Here is a 21463-nt window from a genome sequence, read left to right on the forward strand (position 1 = left end):
AAAAATCTTCAAAATCGGTCCAGTAACGACGGAGATATCGAGGAACAAACTTAAAAAAAAATACAGTCCAATTGAGAACCACCTTCCTTTGAGATATTTGAGGCGGCGGTTAAAAAGTAGAACATAAATGAAAGCACCATTTTCTTCGTAATTACTTATCATAGTCAAAATACGACCTAATCAGTACATATACTCGGTGAAAGAAAAAAGACAATTCAAACTTTGCATTGTAGTTTTTGAGGTCATAATGAACAAGATTTATTATGGGAACAATGCTGAAAACACAAAAAAAAAATTGATTGTTTCCGCTCATTTTTATGAATGGCCAATTTTTTTCCGATTTCAGCATCGGTCCCATAATAAAAGTTGTTCATTATGACCTCAAAAGTCACTATGCAAAGTTTGAACGGTCCTTTTTCTTTCACGTATAAAAAAATCTTAGTGACCCATGTATGATGTGTGGGACACGGACTTGCTCCAAATTTGGAGTGGACCGTGAATGTGTTACAATTCTCCTTTATTTAATTTATACTATTTTAAGTTACAATACAGGATCAGAGGTAAGGCTGCCAGCCGTGGAACAGACGGCACAGGTTGGCGGGGTCGGTGGCGGCGCGCAGCAGCCGCGCCACCTGCCCCGGCACCGCCACGCCGCCCGCCGCGCCGTCCTCCGTGCCGCGCAGCTTGCTGCCCACCGCCAGCAGCGCTCGCTCCGCTAGGTCCGCCACTGACCCCGTCGGACAAGCCACTGGAGTAAAAACATATAAATTAAACTTAAATAGCACAATCACGATTGTAATAAATTCATGAAATCTGATTAAGCTTAGTAATGATCCGCGCAGCGTCAGATAGACGGATAAGATATTGAATCTGGGGTATGATGTGGACCCTTATCATAATAAATAAATACTCTATGAACTAGGCGATGATCGAGGTATGGTACTGTATCTGTGTGGCCGGATTGGCCAGACCGGAAATCCCCCTTTTCTGATTTTGCATAAAGCCTTTTTAGCCCTAATCGATCTTCAACGACGTCTAAACAGGACTAAATTATAATTATCTATATCTTAGATTGGTATTTCACTTGTCCTAGATCTTTTTCCGATGTATAATATTTGCGCGGCACGATTTGAATAAAAAAACTGTGGGGCGAAATGCACATTGAGCTGGACAAAGATGTTGGACGAGTGAAATACCACATTGTTAAAAAAAACAACCAAAAGCGTGTCGGGCCACGCTCAGTGTAGGGTTCCGTAGTTTTTCGTATTTTTTTCAAAAACTGTTCAACCTATTAACAATATCAAAAAATGATTTAGTAAACCCCTATTTATTTTTCAATACCTATCCAAGAATATATCACACGTTAGGTTTCAAATGAAAAAAAATCACTCCCCACTTTACGTGTAGGGGGGTACCCTAATAAAACATTTTTTTCCAATTTTTATTTTTGCACTTTGTCGGCGTGATTCATATACATATTGACACCAAATTTCAGCTTTCTAGTGCTAACGGTCACTGAGATTATTCGCGGAAGGACGGACGGACAGACAGACATAGCGAAACTATAAGGGTTGACTACGGAACCCTAAAAAATGTCAATCGACTTACCGTTAGCATCTTTTTGCGTCGATCTCAGTTTCTTCGTAGTCCACGCGTACAACGGATCACAAAGCAAAACTTCTAATATTGTCAATAAAGTTTCATGGTTGTCCCGCAACAGTTGCATAGTCTTTTCACATGACCTGAAATAAATTAAATATAAATGTTTAGACCTGCACCTAGACGAGTCGAGGGTAAAAACGAACAGAGGCCCATTTCTCGAAGCTACAAGTTATAATTTGCAAGTGGTTGTCAATGTCTAATATGACAAGTTGAAAAGAGACTTCCGATTGTAACTTTCAGTTTTGAGAAATGGGCCCCAGACCTTATACAACGTCATGATATATATAATATAAATTTTCTTGTTACATTTCTTGCAGCACATAACATTCTAACAACAATACCAAGAGGTCATATCTCTTTCATGCTTATTCAGACCTAGCGCTGACATTATGAGTTTTACACATAGATTTAGAATTATTAACCTATATTGTGGAATCACATTTTTTGCCATACTAAATTGAACCTTATCACTGGGACAGAAAGGTGATCGTATCAGACTAGCGAAAACGGTCCACATGAGAGGGCATTGTTTAGGCTGGTGTCCCTCTCGCACGTGTGGCCAGTGTTAATGAGGTCACCATAGTAGTAGTATTTTTATCTGTATCACAGAATATATAATAGTACAAGTACAGAAGGCCCACTGCTTTGATGTTCACGAAATGCCGCCTTTTTAAATACCTACAAAATTCTTACAAAGAAACGAGCCGCACGTGCGCGGCGTCCGGCGATAGGGTTACCAATGGATTCAAACGAATTAATACTCACATAAAATGTTATACTATTATATTCAAGTCTTGGGTACTTTCTAGGTATATATACTGTATTTATATATTTTTGTTCAAGTTCTAACATCACAAGCCTTATTGAACTTTTCCGTGGGACTTAATCAGTAGTAGATCTGTGTAAGAATGTCCTATGGTATTTATTTTATTCCATATGTCTATTTAACTAAATATTATTAGCATTTCACACGCGGACATCGCTTGCAAAAACCTCGCGACGTAAAGTAACAATAGAAAGTACGAACGTTCATTCCGTGAGAACGCGCGCCACCCCTGAGTAGGCCGCGAACTCGCGGCCGCCAGGATGTACTTGTAGCGCGGCGATAGAATCGCAGAGTGAGTCGCCCCTGTCTGTATATTACCTGACTTTATAACTTCTTATATTATTTTAGTGTTATATTCAAACTAGGGTTTCGATATATTTCAAAGAATTGGAAAATAATTATAATGTTATTATTTTGATGCCAATAAATCAAAGATTTGTATAATTAAAAAATATGTTCAAATGGGTATTAGTAGATTTGGTAGTAACTTTGAAAATTGACTGGCATCCCCAATGTATGACAGTGATGACGTCACTGAATAATGTTGACATTGTCAGTAAGTGTGAGAGGGACACCAGCCCAAACAATGACCTCTCATGTGGACACACTTGACCTAACTACTCATTCTGGTTTAACTGTAATTCTGTGGTTTTACATCAGATGCCAGTTGGTCCTGTAACTCTACCTATGTATAGTTGTTTACGTAAAAAAATCGACTACTCATTTTGAAAAAAAGATTGTCTGTAATTAATTGTCCTATACACAATTAAACTTAAGTGTCCCTGTAGCCTTTAATGAATACATAGAATAAAACATTGATAATAACTTTCTAAAGATGCCTTCCACTCCACTGGACCCAAAACCAGCAATCATATCTTGCGTCAGCCGGAACGGGATCGTCTCGGGCGTTGGAAGTGCTTTGCCTTGGTCGAATGCGATTCCTGAAAATATTCATTCCTGTATAATATATGTATTAAGTAAGTATGTGTTTTATGAATTGGTCTTCTTTTGTTTTCGTATATTTGTGAAATAACTTGCATTCAGAAGATCAATGTTAGACTATATACTTTGAAAATATAACTGTACAAGTTATTGTGAAAGAGTTGTTACCAAAATCGATGTGCACCACTTCAGCGGTATTCTTGTCAATTAGGATATTTTGGACGTGTCTATCTCCCAGACCTAAGATATATCCCATCATTGAAGATGTCGCAACACTGAAAACAACAAAAAAAATTGACACAAATCAACTTTGATTCCAAATTCCAAACAATTTTTTATTTAATTAAGGTAATAAAACCCAGAGAACAAAAAAATAATAAGCTAATTTTAAAATATTAATCAACTTCAAATTAAATTAAAAACGAATCTAAGTAATGCCAAAGATGCTGGCAGCATTCCCTCGCTGAATAGCAATGCGTTTTTATTAGTACATGCAAATTCCCTGGATATGGATATCATTTTGGTCTCACACAATGGAGTGGCATTCGGATCCGTCCGTCGTGATAACATTTTTTTATTTTTATTACCGCATGATGGAATCAATAATGTTCAGAGTTCTTACCTCTTAGTGTAAGCTAGTCGCCGTTCATACCAAGTCACAGGATCAAGGTACTGTTCAGTAAAGAAGTTGTGGAAAACTGGTTTGAAATTCTTCAGTATACTCATGAATATTGCCAGTTTCTCTGATAACGTCCTTCTGCCATTCTGGATAGTGGTGAATTTGGCACGTGCAGCGGCGCAAGTGATGTCCTAACATTAAAAAAAATTAGGAATAAGTAGGAATTCATCTATTCTAAACTGGACAAGAATATTATTGTCTCTATAAAATGTGGCAAAATATGCCTTAATTGGAGTAAAACGGTACGATGAAACGGTACGGTACAATTTGAAAACTTCGATATTGGTGGTTATAGCTCTGTTCGCGAACTCGCTGCTTACCTGCGGTCGATATCGCGCGTGTGCACCCGTGGTTCCAGTTCCAACCAAATACGCACCCAAAGGCAGAGTGCCTTCGCACCACTCCAACACTCCCGACTGACGAGACATCGGCACCACCTTTCAAAAACAATGCAGTTTAACCATTTTTTCGAACGCATATTCTGGCATTCAAGGGCATATGCAGTGCACACATGTTACTCAAATATGTGCCCCGTATTATGAGGCGAATTAAAATTAGCTGTACATTTGTAATCCTTATTACAAGGGCATAAAGTTTAGCGATGGTTAGCTAAGAGTGTTGCTGTTAGTACATAATAGTATTTTATGCAACCGGCGTTTAAAGGAGGTCAAAAAAACGAGTGGCGTGGGTAACAATTTGAGGCGAAGTCGAAAATTGTTAATAAAGACATGAGTATTTTTTGACTCAGTTAAACACCGTTGCATACAATACTTTTTCTACGACCAGGCACTTAGTTTTTAATAGTTTTCTAGAATAATTTTCGTGAAGTTCACATTATTTCCTGTATTTTGACGCAAATGTTTGCACTGCCAGCGCTCGAGTCAACCGACCAAAGCCATCCCCTGCCGGCTTCCCGCGCACGCGCGCAGTAACGTTATAACAATGCGTTTGCCATGGTTACAGACCCAAACAATGCGTTTTCATTTTTTTCGTTACTGCGCGCATGCGCGGGAAGCTGGCGGGGGCTGCGTTGGGGAATAGACTTTTATGTAGGGTTGTAAAGATCTATCTATAGCACGACCCTGTAAATGACGAATAACAGTTCGGGAGTAGAAAATACTGTATTTGAGTAAAATGATATGATTTAAGTACACTTGATTGGACCTACCTTGTATGTTCGTATAAGAAGTTTATTTCGACTAGTTACAGAGTTCCTTTCCAACAATGTGTTTACAATGTTGAAAACCTGTTGCATGACGGCATCCTGCCTTAGATCGTCCTCGCCCTGAAAACATAAGATGGAATGTTGGCGTTTCGGTGTTTTATTTATTGTAACGTATTGTTTATATCAACATGTTCTGAAAGGTTTCACACTGGTTGATGGACTACCAAAAGGATTATCTATTTTTAACCCCCGACGCAAAAACGACGGGGTGTTATAAGTTTGACGTGTCTGTCTGTCTGTTTGTCTGTCTGTCTGTGTGTGTGTCTGTCTGTGGCATCGTAGCTCCCGAACGAATGAACCGATTTGGATTTAGTTTGTTTTTGTCTGAAAGCTGAGTAAGTCGGGAGTGTTCTTAGCCATGTTTCATGAAAATCGGTCTACTATGTCGCGGTCGGGGATTTTTTCAAAATTTTAATTTTGTGGTTAGGTTATGTACTCTGCCATGCACAGTATACAAATAATTGATAGTATTTTAGATTTATATTTTGTTATCATACCTTTACTAACACGATTCTTCGTCTTCCGTCTGAACTTCGACATATTATTTTCTTTGGACAGTTTATCCCTCCGACGAGTTCGAAAGTATTCTCGAACGAATCAATAGCTTAAAACAAATTAAATATTTATACACACTAATAAGAAGTCTCGAATTTGTTTTTTTTTTGGTAAGTGGGTCCAATCAAATTATAAAACCTCTCGGTCATATACTATTCTTGGATACAATGCGACTATTGGGATATATTTCTGATCCGTCGGCCGTCGTTATCCAGGACAGCTTGAGTGCTGTCACAACCGATTCGAGGCCCGTGAAGTGAATTAACACTAGTATTTTAATGTCTATCTTTAGCACTATACTTAATATCGCCTGATATATTGTAGATGGATTGCATTGCAACTCACTTTGTGTACAATTTGGTTGCAGTCTATCCTATTTCGGCCTTATACCCCAACAACGGGTTTTACGACCAATGTTCCTCTGCGAGTTTTTACCTTCTTATTAGTTGATACCAAAGTGGATCGAGTATTATAGAGAGTTACTGTCGAAGTAAAATGTGTAATCACAGTCCATAGACTGCCATCTCTTGACACAGGCTTAGAACTTTTGAACCTTAGTTTTGACAATTTGGCCCATATTCTTAGGTTGATATGTGTCAAAATGTCAAATATTAATATTAGCGCCATCTAGCTGAGCGTACCCCAAAGGTGTAACGCCATCTAGGCCATCGTACCTTTACGTTTTTTTCTTAGACTTTATCTGTCTATACGGAGTTATATGTGTCTTTGGTTGATACCAAATTGCATAGCACCTCAATAAAATCAAGGTCAAGAAAGGGCGGACAAGGAAGCAAGCTTCACTGATAGCCACTTGACTGAGTCACATACATAGCACAAAACAACTTACTTGGCAGATACGAGTAATTACAGTCATGCCTCACGGGTATCGTGTCTATCGGTACTGGCAGAGCGTCCAGCCGGCCGAGTCGGTGTATCAGTTCCGCGGACGGAATCTTCTGCTTTTGAGCTTTCTCCTTGGTTTTGTAGTTCGCGAAGCTTATTGTAGCTGAAAATGAGAGGACTCTAAGAACAAATTAAATTATTTTCATAGAAAATATTTTAATTTGTATTTTAAGTAGTCACACTACTATTACGTTTATGAGAGGATGTTAAAATTTAAAATGACAAGTTAAGCTAAACTGGAATAAATTGTTGGCCGGCTGTATGTTCTATGGCCTATGGAGGATTCTGATTTTCAACAGGACATAATGTTACGATCTCAGAACGACTGAGGGTCTTCATCGTTGAAATGTATCAAATCGTCGACTACCGCATGCGTTGCGTTGTCAAAATCCTAAAATTAGAAAAAGATGGGAAGAGTTTGTCAATACTAACCATCGCACATGCGTTCCATCTGAGCTATAATTTTCTTCAGGGCCGTGTTTTCCGTAGCCAACGCCGCTACTAGTGCCTCAGCCGCTCCTACACGAGACTCGGGAGGTTCTTGCGTTGGTGTCAGAGCGTCGCCTGCCGCATGCCGGCTCGCGTTTAGGATGTGCATGTCTTTGTCGGAGTTCTTAAGACTGAAGAGGATGGGGAGAGTGTGGTGTGGGTGTTCTTTCGCACAACGTTCTGGAAATAGAAACAAAATGATTACTATCTTTTTAATTTTGCGGGGAAACCTAATATTAGTTCTGGCACTTGAACTGTCGTTTTTCCCCTCTAGCTCTAAAGGTGAAGGGGTCAAAATCTCTGTTTATCAGCAAAACGGAGCTCGAATAGGTATTAATCTTACTCAAAATATTGTTCAAGTTGTCAGCAAACGCGCCGGTCTCCTGTGCAAGTCTTGGCGCTAACTGTGGCAACGCCGCAAGGAACTTGCGTGACGGCAGGGCACGTAGCAATGTCTCGAAACTGTCGCCGTCTGCGTCTAGCTCTAGGTTCGGGTTGGCCAGCCAGAGGGAGATGACGCGAAACACTGATAGGTTGTTGTCTTCGCTGTGCTTTAGAGACAGCAGGTAATACCTGTAATAGTGGTAAAAATTAAGTTCGATAATTAAATTTACAGTTAGTTGGACGTAGTGCGTCATATTCATATATTCATATTCATTCATTTATTTGGATAAAAACACATAGACATGCATGCAAATACAATATTTACACTACAGCTAAAAATATGACAAAACAAATTAAACAAGAATTAAATACACATAAAAAAATCTTAGTTGAATATCAGGTACATTAGTGAAATACAATATTAACTAGTACCAATGCTTTGGCAGTCAAAAGATTTATACCATTGCACATAGAGGTGATAATAAATTGGGTAAATGTTACTATAGTATATGCCTGATTTCTTTATCATTGTCTCACCTCATAGCTAGTTGCAAGTATCGTTGCTTCTCTGCCTTTGTATTAGCAATATCTGCCTCGTCCAAGTTACTCAAACCGCTCGTAGTTGCCAGATATTTCTTTTCGTCCCTATAAAAAGTAAACTTCAATGAATTACAACGAATATTAGATACTAAAGTTATATACCTACAAGTGAGGTAAATATGAAGACTTGTAACTCTTGTAAGGTCAATTGTCAAAGAAAGGTACAATCTACGTTAAATAACGAACTTGACTATGTATTACCTTGTTAATTGCTGTTGTGTCGACGTAGTTCTCAGGGTATTCGCCGCACCCTTCATATTTTCCATACATTTCAACTTGTGTTCAAAAATCGAAGAATTCATGTATGAAACCACCTAAAACAATTTGCCATTATAAAATAGAAATGGAGAAACACACATCTGACAGAAAAATTTTGTATGACAGTGAATGAATGGGAACAATTGAGGTGCGGGCGATGGGCTGGCAGCCTGGCAACCTCAACCTGTCACGGAAATATCACTAAGGCTGGTGCTATTGAAACTTGAGAGGTTTCATGTGCTCTGCCTACCCCTTTTGGGATTACAAGTACGAGTTTATCTATATAAATTGATTGATTACCTGCTTATATTCTGAGTCAGCGAATTTGGCAATGTCGTGGTAAACTTCCAGTCTGGTCTGCCGGTGATCGCTTCCAGCTAAAACGTCGAGACTCTTTTTCAGATATTTGTTGATTATATCCCTGGGATTGTCGTATTTCGATTCTGCCATCCACATTCCATATTGTCTAAAAAAAGTGCACCTTGTTTAGATACATGTATTTTATTCTTGTAACTGTATTAAAACATTGACAATGTACTGCACGGGAAGCATGGTCGCGCGATAGACGATAAAATAGCAGGCCGTCCCTATCGCACTATTTGTAAGTGCGATAGGGACGGCCTGATATTTTATCGTCTATCGCGCGACCATGCTTCCCGTGCTGAAGTATGTATTACAAACCAAATTTTAACTGAATTACAAACAACTGCGGGCCAAACCAAGACGCATTAGCGAACTAAACACTGATGTTCCTGTCAGTCTTACACATTACTGTGACAAAGAGACAAGCGTTTCTTTCACTACGGGGCAAATGGATACGCCATCTGATACTCCGTGATAAATTGATAATGTCTTGCAAGCCAATTATGCTGAAAATCAGCGGTCTCGCTGAGTCTCATCCATTTTATTGCACAAACTTCTATCATACTCACTATAACTTCATTCATTGTTGGTAAATAAATATCTTTTTATTTTTATTTTTTTTTTATTTATGTTTTTAACCAGAGTGATCTTATATGTAAGTAACAGGTATACCTTAATGAGGCAGCATTAAGTTCAATGTCATCAGCTCGGTCGCCCATCATGCGAATGAGAGAAAACGCGATCTCCCTATGCCCTTTAGCCCACGCCACTCTACTCTCTACCAAGGACACTGCGTCGCCATTTTGCAGGTTTTTCGCGACCGACAACATACGTTGAGCCGTTTGCAATCTTCCATTGGAAAGCCCCAATTCTGTAACAACAAAGTTTTTTAAACTTATATTGACCGGGAATAGACCGTGATTACCTTTTTGAGTTTTATTGAGGTCCCTATATTTCGACGCAGTTGCAAGCTTATAATGCATAAATAAAAATCAAAAAGCTAATCACGGTCTATATCCCGGTCAATTAATGAAACTAATCGTGAATCATTTTAAACTAAGTTTTTTTAAGTTTACAATACAAATGTGGAAAATCAGTGTCTTATTCAGCTTTTTGTTGGTAAGAACGGAAAATGAGTATGAAGGGATGGAGACACCCAAAAAATTACTCAACGAGCGCTAGAAGTTTGAAAACTAAACAGAACTTAGATTTAGAAGTCACGCATCCAAAAGCATATATGAAATAATCACTACATAGTATAAAACAAAGTCGCTTTTTCTGTCCCTATGTCCCTATGTATGCTTAAATCTTTAAAACTACGCAACGGATTTTGATGCGGTTTTTTTTAATAGATATAGTGATAGTAGAGGAAGGTTTACATGTAGGTATAGTACCCGTGCGAAGCCGGGGCGGGTCGCTAGTAAATAATATATCAAAAAGTCTTGAACGTCTATCGTTAAGGGAAGTCAAAAAAGCTTTGTAACAAAGACGTCGATTAGACATTATAGGTCTCATTTGTAAAGTAACAGATACTGGCGTATACATACCGGCGTATTGCAACTGGAGCGATACAATATCCTTCAAAAATGTACCGTAATGTTTCCCAGCATGTTCGAGTATCAAACTCCTTTGCGATATCAATGGTTCCAGATGCTTAAAATCGTGAAACGAAGGCAACTTCTCGACTTTCCAATTGTTCAATAAACTGTTTATAGTTTGTTTTCTGTTTCTGACTAAGAAGTATTCTTCGATGTCGCTAAATAGTTGTAGATTTGTTACAACTCTGTATACGTTCTGACAGTTTTCCATATTGAAGTTCTGGCACCATTTGGAAACAGCTAACTTGGCCCTGTCCAAGGGTAAAGTTAGGTTAGACTCTAAGTACTGTTGTGTTTGCATTTTGAAGCATTCTTTGAGGCAAGCGTACCGCAGCGCTTTTATAAGCGACAGTGGGGTTTTCATCGAAGTCTTTGACTTCTCTTCCAAATCTTTGGTATCGACGAAGTGGTTCCAATCTCCTAAAATTATAATCACATCAAATATAAAATATGTAATAGAATATCGATATTCAGTTGCAGGTAATGGATAAACTATTACATCATATCTTACATTTTATGATATGTACATTCATACATTCGAAATTGAATATGAATGTTTATAGGTATGAAATCGATTATGGAGGAATGTAATGAATTAATGTTTGCAACTTTGTATGTCTCTTCTTGTACTTGAACCAGAACTATACAGTCGAGTTATTATGCATGTCATCTGCAGCCGGGCAGGCAAGTATGGTCGCGCGATAAATGATAAAACATCTGGCCGTCCCTATCGCACTTAAACTAATAAATGACTTGTCTGACTTGTACAATGTACAGTCTAGTGTTAAAGTATTGGTGTACAAAAATATGTACCAGTAGTTGTACGCCGACTTTAGAGATATGGAACATATTTTAGAGCAAACTCATTACTACTAGTATATCCGTTGAAGGACTGCTGAATAACGCGGAATCAGAGTAGGACGTCCGTGTTTTATAAAATCCGGAATACGAACTAGACCTTACCGAGACAAGTCAAGCAATCGTACTTGACATCATTAATCTGATCGTTCTCCGGTAACGACTTAATATACTGCAGAGCCAAATGGTGCATCCCAGACTTGTATAGCGACCTTACAACACCTAGTTGCAGGTCCGTGGAAGGATTGCTGGATAAGGCAATATCGTGGGAGAGGAGAGCGTCAGTGTATTGGCCTGTGTTGATGAGGTGGTTGCGCTTTTCCTCTTCGCTAGTCAGATGTGCTGTGCCGCAGCCGTCTACGGCGTCCATTTCGCCGATGGATACAAAACACTGAAATGGAAAATTAATGGTTATTTTTGTAACTGCAGAGCAAGATGCACAATCTGACATCCAGCTTCGTACTCAGGAGGGGGATCACGTAGTCGATATCTATGTCCTGCCCAGGCTGCAGGAGTGGGGACCCCACATGATCAATTTGTACAGCCGATGTATTAAATGGAGGTAAGGATATTAAAAACTCGTGTCTATAATTCACTACTATGTACTATTGTACTTGTACTATGTACTATTGTAAAATCAGCTAAAGGCGAGTTTCACTATAGGATAACTCTGAACTCAAAAAAATCTGAACATAATTTTAAAAAATCAAACTGGGATATAATTTTCATCCTACATTGAGTGAAAGTGCATGGAAATTACGCAAGTATATCGTCTTACCTTTCTAAAGATCCTCTGAATATGGTCACCACCGTCCAGATTCGTCGTCCGTTCGGGCGAAGGCGGAGGAACGCCGCCATTCTGTGCGACGGCCCAGAGCTCGCCGTAGTATATCGCTACCAAGTTCTGTTCGGCCACGGAGGCCGCCCAAGCCACCTTGTCGTAGTCGAGTCTTAGGTAGTTTAGTGCGTCCACTGGCGTACGGTCAGGGCTGGAGAAATATGATAACATGATGATTGCTCTTATCAGTATGTCTCTTATTAGTATGTAACTGCTTCAACATTGATGGAAGCCGGGAGTCATGAAGGCTGTATAGGACGGGATCTGCCGAAACCGTTTGCGTTGCGCGCGTTTATGTTAATGTGTATCATGATCATGACATGAAGTAAGTAATATACAATTTACGACATTCGACAGCTTAATGATTTTTAAGCCATATAGACTGTGACAAGTATGACAGGCATACAGTCATACACTGTTAGTGATCCGTTTTTTTTTTTTTTTTCATTTGAGGAACAGCCAGGAAATGTACACCGTATCCAATAAGTTCGAATACTCATATTTTACCTTAGTTCTAAAGATCTAGGGATCACATGTCATCAAATTCTTATTTAAAGTAAAGAGTATATTCATCTTAATAATAATAAAATGCAATCACAAAGTACATGGCAAGTGTCTAAGAAAATAAATCAGTTGAATTGAGAACCTCTTCCTTTTTTGAAGTCGGTTAAAAAAAATATATTTGATATTTGTACTGTATTCGAACTTATTGGATACGGTGTATTATTATATTATATTTCTTATTTTGACAGCTTTACCTCCTTCCTATAACATAACATACCACCTCCTTCCCTTACCTCCTTGAAACTTAAATAGTTAATTCCGACATCTAGAGAAACTCTAAAAAACACTTACCGCGACTTATAATGAGTCCTTTGCAACCGTACAAAATCAACTATATCAATCATATACCGAATGATCATTTTGCGATCGTGGCCAATCAAGTTTGAACTGCGGTTACCGCGTTCGCCGCTGTTGTCGATTTCATCATCAAATTTCATGTTCCAGATGAATTTGAAGAAATTGTTTATCTGATCGCTGAAGATCTGTATGTGTGTTTCAGGTGATGAATAGAGAAGTAAGCCGACCAGGCCTGGGAGAATATGCTGGCATATTGATGGCTAAAAACACACACAAGAGTTAAAAATTTTAAAGTACATATTTATAGAACTTAATGAACAAGTTTTGGTAAGACATCGTTTATGGGCTAATAAATAGGTTTAGACAGGAGTTCCAAACTGTACACCGTAGACTGCAGAGAGGGGCGCCTTGAGGTAAACTTCCTCATAATGTATCTATCACCGAATAGGGGGCACCGAGATTAAATTTTAAACTACAAGTGCGCCTCGAATTTTACAATTATTGGGAGCCCCACGCTATTCGTCCTTTCAACCTTGAGACTGAACCAATTTTAGCGTACTTAAGTGAGTTTTGAATATGAAAAAAATATGGAAAATCATTAACAATTTCGTACCTTGACTTCGCATACTTCTTTCAGAGTTTTTATATAATTTGTATCCGAGGCCAGCACATCAAGGAACGCAGTGGTTATCCTAGCCAACCACTGGATATGGTCTTCCTTGTCTTTTGGGATCCAAAAGCCTACATCCGAGCAGTTTTCCAGCTTTCGACTGCTAAGTTTGAATACTGCGTTCTCACTTTCGCTGCTAGGCGACAGGAAGGGCTTTAGTAGTTGGACATTGACGTCTCCCAATTCTGTAAATGAATATGTAGAGATGACAACACATTCACTGCCATAAACCCGCCTGGTGGGCGTTCGCGAACTTTGCTCAGATGCCGACCGACAACCCGCTACACTATAGGATAACGATCGGTTTAAGGAGAAGTCGTGCGCCATTTTTTGTCTGGCAGTGAATGTGTTAACCTAATACGTGCTGTCCCAGTAACATACATTCAAGACACGATAATAGAATCGTCGGCACTTCAACCGCATTTGTGTTATTCGTAAAAAATAATTTTAGTAAGAAATACTTGGGCTATTGTGCATGGTATTTAAGCTTATAGATAGATAGATAGATAGATAGACGTTTATTGGTACTGATCATACACTGTCAAACATTGTTACAATAATGTTAAAATATTACACAAAAGATGTCTTAATATTATTTGTACATTAAAACAAAACCATACAAAAAAGATCAATAGGACAATTTATATAATATTTAAAAAATAACAATTAAAAATAATAGGTAATAAAAATTATAATAATAAATTAGAATTAATAAATACAATTATGTCGTTTTGGGGGATGTTCTACTCTTATTCATCAAGGAACTCCTTTACTGAGTAATAGGCCTTCGTCAGGCAAAACATTTTTAACATAACAACAAACAACAAACATAAACATAAACATTAAAACAAACAACAAAAACAACAACAAACATAAGTTTATAAACATTTTTATAGAAAGTCTTTGGTTAATGTTGTAGTTGGGTATACGAGTAGAATACATTTACCTATCTCATCATCCTCCTTGCGTTATCCCGGCATTCACCATGGCTCATGAGAGCCTGGGGTCCGCTTTCACAACGAATCCCAAGATTTGGCGTAGGCACGAGTTTTTACGAGAGCGACTTCACCTTTCAACCCGAAGGGTAACTGGGCCTTATTGGGATTAGTCCGGTTTCTTCACGATGTTTTCCTTCACCGAAAAGCGACTAGCAAATATCAAATGACATTTCGCACATAAGTTCCGAAAAACTCATTGGTACGAGCCGGGGTTCGAACCCGCGACCTCCGGATCGAAAGTCGCACGCCCTTACCGCTAGGCCACTAGCGCTTTTTTCATTTACCTATTTACATTTTACAAATCAAATAAAAAATCAACAGTAAGTTCAGGCATAAACTTCCACTATGTCTTACCTAAGGCATCTTTTCCTTCACGATATTTAAATAAATCACTCAAAGCCCCAACTGCTTTATTAGTAGCCGCCGGGTTGTCGTCACAAAGAGCCTCGGAGAGAACCGCCACGACGGCAAAAGCGAAGCTCTGTTTCGGCGGCAGATGTGTCACACGCTTCGTATCCGGGGGAGGCACGGTGACGATGGTCTTTAGATCGTAAGTGCCGATCTCTGATAAACAGTTGCAGGCCTCGATTATGATCTAAAAAACATAAAAAGCTACACAGAACCATTTACACAGACGAATTGAAACCTTAAAACAGGGGTTGCCCAAGTTTACTGGACTGCGACTTAAGGACTAACACACGCCTTTTAATTTCGTCGCTGATTTATTTATATGCAGGTCTACCTACTACCAAGGACCATTTAATACTAGACTGATATAGCCCATACAAAAAAGCGTACCCCTGAAAAAAGCTTAGTTTTTGCTTTAAAACTAGATGGCGTTGTTTCGTAACCCGGGAGTGGAAAAAAACATATTTTCACACATATGTTTACTTGTTTTTATATTATACTATGAATAACTATCAAAAAACTTTATTTTAATATCAAAATATTGGCTCAAAACATAATTTTTACAAATTATATTTTTTGGTCGGCCTCGACGTAGTTGTGATCGCTTCGCTGGCTAAGTTTGTTCGCATGTTGTCTAACTATTGCCAAATAAAATGACTAGATGACGTTGGTGGACTAGGAAAATGTCACATCCGTTTCGTTGTTCATTAATATAATATACTTAGTGATAATAAACCTATATGTTGAGCTCAAATACGTTCAACAAAACGCAATCATTGTGCCAACAGATGTGACATCCAGTGACATCTGACATCCATGTCACATCACAAATGTCATTGTATGATTTATTGAATATTCATAATATATGGATATTAAATATTTTAGAATCGCAGCAGCAATGCGAGTAGAGATACAGAATTAATAACTGTATAAATTAATAATTGTATGACCAATGACCTCATACATAAAATTACCAGTTTAGGTGACAGAAGGCGAATCCAATTTGTAAACATTAAATTTAATGTGCTAAGGAAAAGAATCTTTCCGATTTTCAACGGGACACGGCTGAAGGGGCGAGCTGGTTTCGACTGCGCCCATGCATCTCAATTGTCCAGAAAGTTCATTCGAAGATCATTTTGCTTATAATAATCTGAGTAATCACAGTGAATAGTTTGACAGTATTTCAGCTAACATGTAGAGAGACTTGCTAGCTTCGTCGGTCAGGCTTCGTCTTGGACACAACGCCGATAGTTAGGCCGCCAGGTGTGGCACTTTGGATTACGTTTTTATAATAAATTAATGATAGTTTGTATTGTTTTGGTAATATATTTTCTACTCGTATACTATACTCGTTTGGTACTCGTATAAACCTAAACTGAGATAATAAATGAATAAAAGGAAATAATTAGTGAAACTCTGATATAAGTAATAATTAATGAGACTAAATGCGTTTTCACATTATCCGATCCGATATCGGATGTAGGACTGATACCCCATACATTACAGGCGCTATCTTGGATTTTTTCCATTTAAATCCTTCCGACATCCGATATCGGATCGGATAATGTGAAAACGGACTAAGACAATAGATACCTTGTTAGTGTTATATACCTATGCCTATGTATATCCCACCAAAAACATTCTGTAATAATTTTTAAGAAAAAAAAAACCGCCTTCCTTTGGGGTTCTGGTGATAAATACTTTCAAATGTTGGATTATGTTATCAATTCGTCTGTATATTTTTTAATGTTTGTTATTCGATATCTCCGTCATTTCTGAACCAATTTTGAAATCTGGATGATTCTGAAGTACTTACAGATGAGAATGATTATCAGAACGGAACTCTAACCAGGGGCGGCTCACTCTTCATCAGCAGTTCCACTGAACCAAATGTCACTGTTCTGGACGTAAGTGCATGCTGTTCTTATAAAAATACCAAAGTCACTATAAGTGTGCCGTTCAGATTTGAGGAGTTCCGTTCTGACCATCATCAGCAATTCCACTGCACCAAATATCACTGTTCTGGACGTAAGTGCATGCTGTTCTTATAAAAATACCAAAGTCACTATAAGTGTGCCGTTCAGATTTGAGGAGTTCCATGCTGACCATCATCAGGAGTTCCACTGCACCAAATGTCACTGTTCCGTACGTAAATGCATGCTGTTCCTTTAAAAACACAAAAATCACCATATGTATGCCTTTCAGATTTGAGGAGTTCCCTCGATTTCTCCAGGATCCCATCATCAGAACTGGGTTCTGAGAAAAATGGGACCAATCTGTATGCATATACATTCAATCAAAAAAAAAATTTTCAAAATCGGTCCAGTAACGACGGAGATATCGAGGAACAAACATTAAAAAAAAAAAAAAAAAAACATACAGACGACTTGATAACCCCTTCCTTTGAGATTTGGAAGGCGGTTAAAAAATAGCCGTCTCGATGGAGCTGCTTGTTTATCTCTAAAAAGTAATGAAATCTACATAAAGTTCCTTACTGCGATTTCTTTATTATTATAGTTAACTAGCCTTTGCCCGCGGCTTCGCTCGCGTTAAATTCGAAAATCTCTCCACAAACTTCCATCCTCCATTCTAAGGAAGTGGGGGGATATAAAAAGAGACAAAAAGTAGCCTATGTCACTTTCCATCCAGTCAACTATCTCCACTTAAAAAATCACGTCAATACGTCGCTCCGTTTTGCCGTGAAAGATGGACAAACAAACAGACACACACACTTTCCCATTTATAATATTAGTATGGATGTTGTGTGACTTGGCCGTTGAAGTGTAGCGGTGCTGGCGACAGATTGGTGCAATGGTGTTATGGAGCACCTGGTTATAAACTTCTTTAACCCTTGTGTATAAAGAAGTTTATAAGTTTCATATTCGATGGTCCGAGCTAAGGTTCGTAAAGCCATGAAGCCGAGCTGATAATCATTGTCGCTAAACGCCGATCGAAACGCAGTCTGAAGTGGGTGATAAACGTACGATACGAGCAGGTATGCGTACTTATGGCTCGACCACCTTTTTCGATTGTGTGTCACCGTAATACGCGTAAAAACCGCTGCGCATAGTAGTCGACCATCCAACGCGTACTTGCTCGTACGCCTATCACCCACTTGACGTCGCGCCAACACTTTATGGAAAAAGCGGGTTTTCGACAACTAAGTACCAATAAGATTTTAGACATTCAAAAATCTTCAATAATACTCAACTGTTTCGGTCGCACTCGTTCAAATATAGGATAGGATTGGTATGAGCGAGACGGTCAGGAGATTGATTGTCAACATGATATCTATCATAAACACCGTTCGAAATGGCCTCATTAAAATCTAAATTTTAAATATATTGAAAGTAATATTACTAATCATTGACGTCACGCTCAAAATGAAAGAGATAGAAAATTTGACAGTATGGTACTCTTTTGCATGATTGTCATAATTCAAAATAAGAACGATGGTTTGCGTTGTAAACAGGGACTGAAACATGACACGGGCCCCTAGCGTCATCTATATACTTTTCACTGTATCACTTGTAATGCCGTTGAACTACCGCGTGCGTATTTTAAAAAAAAAACGACATTTTTATTCAAATGACACTCTTAGTGACATCTAGTGACATAGATTTACGGCTGCCAACGGGGTACGGTATTTAGTATGGACTCTGCTGGTCCTGTATTAAATGGTCCTTGCTACTACGAAGAAATTCAAAGGCAAGATATTAATTATATCATTAAAAAGCTAATTCAATTGTGAAACTTATTCTTGGGCATTAAAGAACACGTTCGATTTTGTATAACCCAGTTTTCATGCGTAATGGAACACTTCGTTTGTTAATTAATAGTAATCGGGATATTGTTCCAGCACCTGGCAGGCAAGCATGGTTGCCAGATACCAAAAATAGCCTGTAAAAGCAACGTTTTTATATGTGTAAATACATACCTTATCATCAGACGAAGATTTCATAATGTTGGTGAGAGCGTAAATGACTTGATGTATGACGCTCGTCTTGCATTCTTCAGAAAAGTGCTTCGTATTTAGTTCTTCGCATAAATTGTTGATGTGGTGTTTGTTCAACTTGACGAACTGTCGTAGGTTGCTTAACGCTTCGTGGCTGGAAAAATACCAAACGATTTTTGGATTATTTTTTAACGATCGCCATCACAACACACTGTCAATATAAAAAAAAGTATATTTTTAGCAGTGGGAACTAACTAAGAACAAAATAATCTACCTTGGGCACGTAAGAGTAAAACTATACGCTTTGAGTCTCTCCGAAAACTCTAAACTCGAAGCGCAAGAAACCACCGCTCCGTGAGACGCGTTGCTGAAATCAACCACATCTTCATTCTGTCTCGTGCCGTCTTTCATATCAACAGATAAATATTTTATCAATCCCTCACATTCTTGGTCATAACCTTCTTCTTTCTTGATTAACAATATTGACAAGGCCTTTAACATCGGTTTTCTGATCATGTCAGCAGATTGCGGCAAAAGCCTTGTTAGAACAATCTTTAGTGATTTTGTCAGTACGCGCAACTCGTCTTTGTTCGAGGACGATTTTATTGCATGCGTGAGATGGTTGCATGTAAAGTTGGCTACAAAAGCATCTGTATCAAACCCTAAAGGAACACTCTCCATAAATGCGATGAACGCGTATAGCGACATTACTTTGAATTCGAAAACTTTTGTTTGGACAACTTTTTCCCATAATTTGAGCAGTATGTCGAATATCGTGGTGGCTTGGTTTGTACATAAGTACTGCATTATATTTCCATCAATCAAATCCTGTGAAACAAAATGTACATGTATTATTATGCGTTAATAGTAGACCATAAGGCTTCATGAATCCTTAGTCTTCACGCATTTATTTTTTCGAATCTAAATTCTAATGGCATGACAATAAGACAAAATATTACGTACCATTTCAACGTTTAGAAACAAGTTATAAATATTACTTTTAACAAAATTACTTTACACAATTTCAATTAAGTACAGTAAAATCTCGATAATCCGGCACTTTTGTGACCCGAAACGTCCAGTTATCTGACGCTAAAATAGAGAGGCAAGTGATAATGTTTTTTGAACTTATTATTTTAGCACAGTCTTTTTATACAACATACATAAAAAATATATATATATATATATATGGAGAATGCCTCTAATTTCCAGTAATCCGAATTTTCCACTAACCCGGCACCTCCGTGTCAGCAACCAAGTGCCGGATTATCGAGATTGTACTGTATAATCACACTGACACAGATTGAATGACTCACATCAAAATATCTCAATATCGAATTAAACACGGCCTTCGGATACAAATAAGACTGCGCATTCGCCGGTATATCCACTCCGAACATCTCTAGCACGCCCTCCTGGTCGTACAAATGCTTCGCACCCATCAGTAGAAGGTCCGGCATAGTCTCCACGAACAGACAGCTCCATTTGTGACTGTCCAGTATGTGTCTCGTGGTTTTGAACATTTTGTTGGCGTGCTTCATAGATTGGAGGAAGGCGTATTGGTCGGGGCCCGAAAAATTGAGGCTGTACTTCTCAGTCACGATGTATGGTAAGCATAACACTATCATGTTGGGGAAACACATCTGTAACAATTATACAATCGCAAATGTTCCTTGGAATAACAGGCATATATCATGAGACTATAATTCACGAAAACGTTAATTTATTGACCAGCATCTGACCATTGGTTCAATATCATATCATCACCCAACCAGTCAACGGATAACTCAGAAAGGGCCATCATTTCTTCAGTATTCTGAACTACCTACTATCTCTCTGCCTAGCAATTATTACTGTTTTTAAGAAATACATTACCTCTATAATGTTCTTTTCACTTTTGCGTAACTTCTGTTTCATCTTATTTAAAAACTGGCTTTTCATTACATCGCCTTCATTGTTCCACAAAATATCCGCCGCAATAATCCACTTCATGTGTTTTCTAGAAAACTGTCGAAATTTTCAAATCCTAACACTTCGACCGGCAAATCTTCAATCTTTTTATTTTTCGATATCCAGAAATGAATGACGGAAACTATATTATCGTTGAGGTAGGCATCGATGTCTCCGCGCGTCACAGTTTTTGTAATTTTACTTAAAAATGTCTTTACCAATGACACATCTAATGATTTCTCTGCCTTTATTAATAGAAGGCCAGTAATCACCCTATGGATTGACGAGTGTTTTGCTTGTGCGAGTACGAGGAAATTATGGAGAACCGTTAAAGTACGATTCGTTAATTCATCTTTCATTGTCTGCTCATTTGCATCCGATACCTGAAAATCGTAAGTTTTTAAATGTTAATAAAAACAGCCAGACCGCGAAGGAGATGGC

General features: G+C 38.4%; 2 protein-coding genes across 2 annotated transcripts in view; both read right to left on the bottom strand.

Moving 5' to 3' along the window:
* Positions 1-20705, bottom strand: LOC125226790 (serine-protein kinase ATM-like). Its single transcript, XM_048130885.1, has 24 exons — positions 20389-20705; positions 19347-19900; positions 19055-19226; positions 15064-15304; positions 13655-13896; positions 13036-13301; positions 12121-12331; positions 11448-11733; positions 10434-10904; positions 9559-9757; positions 8824-8989; positions 8467-8579; positions 8203-8310; positions 7625-7854; positions 7225-7461; positions 6737-6895; positions 5832-5938; positions 5278-5394; positions 4430-4546; positions 4053-4240; positions 3599-3705; positions 3315-3429; positions 1609-1742; positions 1-748 (listed from the first exon to the last, which is right to left on the bottom strand). The coding sequence occupies exons 1-24, from the start codon at positions 20698-20700 to the stop codon at positions 555-557; spliced, it is 5046 nt and encodes a 1681-aa protein (XP_047986842.1). The 5' UTR covers positions 20701-20705; the 3' UTR covers positions 1-554.
* LOC125227020 overlaps positions 20584-21463 on the bottom strand; it is a 10895-nt gene continuing 10015 nt past the window's right edge. Inside the window, exons 11-12 of the mRNA XM_048131211.1 lie at positions 20948-21405; positions 20584-20715 (exon numbers count right to left, since the gene is read on the bottom strand). Coding sequence (XP_047987168.1) covers positions 21061-21405 — 345 coding nt within the window. The 3' untranslated portion in view covers positions 20584-20715; positions 20948-21060. The remainder of the gene's footprint in view (positions 20716-20947; positions 21406-21463) is intronic.

The sequence above is a fragment of the Leguminivora glycinivorella genome, chromosome 6 (genome assembly GCF_023078275.1).
Source record: "Leguminivora glycinivorella isolate SPB_JAAS2020 chromosome 6, LegGlyc_1.1, whole genome shotgun sequence".
NCBI lineage: Eukaryota > Metazoa > Arthropoda > Insecta > Lepidoptera > Tortricidae > Leguminivora > Leguminivora glycinivorella.

Excerpts from the sequence above, each read along its gene's own strand:
- LOC125226790 (XM_048130885.1), bottom strand. The coding sequence starts at position 20,700 with ATGATAGTGTTATGCTTACCATACATCGTGACTGAGAAGTACAGCCTC. Across the intron at positions 8,311-8,466 it reads ACACAACAGCAATTAACAAG|GGACGAAAAGAAATATCTGG; the intron begins GTAATACATAGT and ends TACTTTTTATAG. Across the intron at positions 749-1,608 it reads GACGCAAAAAGATGCTAACG|TGGCTTGTCCGACGGGGTCA; the intron begins GTAAGTCGATTG and ends TTTTTACTCCAG.